The sequence below is a fragment of the Poecilia reticulata genome, unplaced genomic scaffold, assembly GCF_000633615.1.
Source record: "Poecilia reticulata strain Guanapo unplaced genomic scaffold, Guppy_female_1.0+MT scaffold_319, whole genome shotgun sequence".
In the NCBI taxonomy this organism is placed as follows: Eukaryota; Metazoa; Chordata; class Actinopteri; order Cyprinodontiformes; family Poeciliidae; genus Poecilia; species Poecilia reticulata.
The window spans coordinates 63,119-64,130 of NW_007615094.1; the positions used below are offsets into that span (position 1 = coordinate 63,119).

General features: G+C 50.1%; 1 protein-coding gene across 1 annotated transcript in view; it reads right to left on the minus strand.

Moving 5' to 3' along the window:
- The window catches only part of LOC103460882 (inactive dipeptidyl peptidase 10-like), a 9,921-nt gene that overhangs the window by 1,802 nt on the left and 7,107 nt on the right, over nt 1-1,012 (minus strand). The window contains exons 7-8 of the mRNA XM_017303519.1: nt 822-955; nt 244-282 (exon numbers count right to left, since the gene is read on the minus strand). Of these exons, the coding sequence (XP_017159008.1) occupies nt 244-282; nt 822-955 (173 nt within the window). The remainder of the gene's footprint in view (nt 1-243; nt 283-821; nt 956-1,012) is intronic.

Genomic DNA, 1,012 nt, shown 5'->3' on the forward strand with positions numbered 1-1,012 from the left:
GCTACATCTGAGTTTATGCAGTAAATAAGTTCCCATCTTGTAGCTCCGCCTGTTTTCTGTCATTATCATGACTTTATGCACGTCATTAATTTTTCCGTCTTGTATTTCAGCTGACTAATGTTAGCGCAGCTAGCTTTGTAGCTGGCGGCGCCCCCTAGTGTTGGTCTGTGAAGGGCGGCGTAGGTTGTAATTTTGGTTGCTGCCACCAGGGGCAGGCTTCTGCTGCTTGTGATGGAGGTTTACCTGCTTCGACAGCCACAGCTCAGAGCTTTCCTCATGTCTCTGCAACACACAGCACAAGGTTAGCCCCTTCACAATAAAAGCCTCTCCTGTTTCATCAGTGCAGTCAAACACTTTCTSTTGGACCGGAACCGGGCCGGTCCAACCAGAACCRCCTGGCYCAGTTGGGTAAGTCAGACACCAGAGACAGTTTGTCCAAAATCAGATAAACTACAAACCTGGAGCCTGAAAAACACTAAACACTAAAAACACGTCTCATATTTACACATTTTAACATTTATAGGTAGAAAATGCAGCAGAAACAAACTTTATCTGTGGATCAAACAGTCCAAACTCCTAAACCCTGAATCTGACATCAGTTATTCAGACCAAACAGGATTTTAATATTTTATTGTTTAAACGATGAACTGAACCTCATTTATCCTCAGACAAGGAGAAATGAGGCCCCTGGACTCTGGTTCTGGTCGGACAGCGGCCGGTTCTGGACAGACAGCGGCGGGTTCTGGACAGACAGCGGCGGGTTCTGGACAGACAGCGGCGGGTTCTGGACAGCGGCGGGTTCTGGCCAGCAGAGGACGCACCGTGACGCAGGCTCCGGTGGTGGAGTCGCACACCGTCAGGATGGAGAGGTTCTGGGCCCGGTTCAGCCAGCGCACCGCCGTCCGGGTCTTACTGATCCACTTCACCATGCTCACATAGTGCTCCCTAGGAGAACAACACCATTACGGCCTAGTTAAAGTCTCAGCAGTGATTCTCTGCTGCCGCCCCCTGC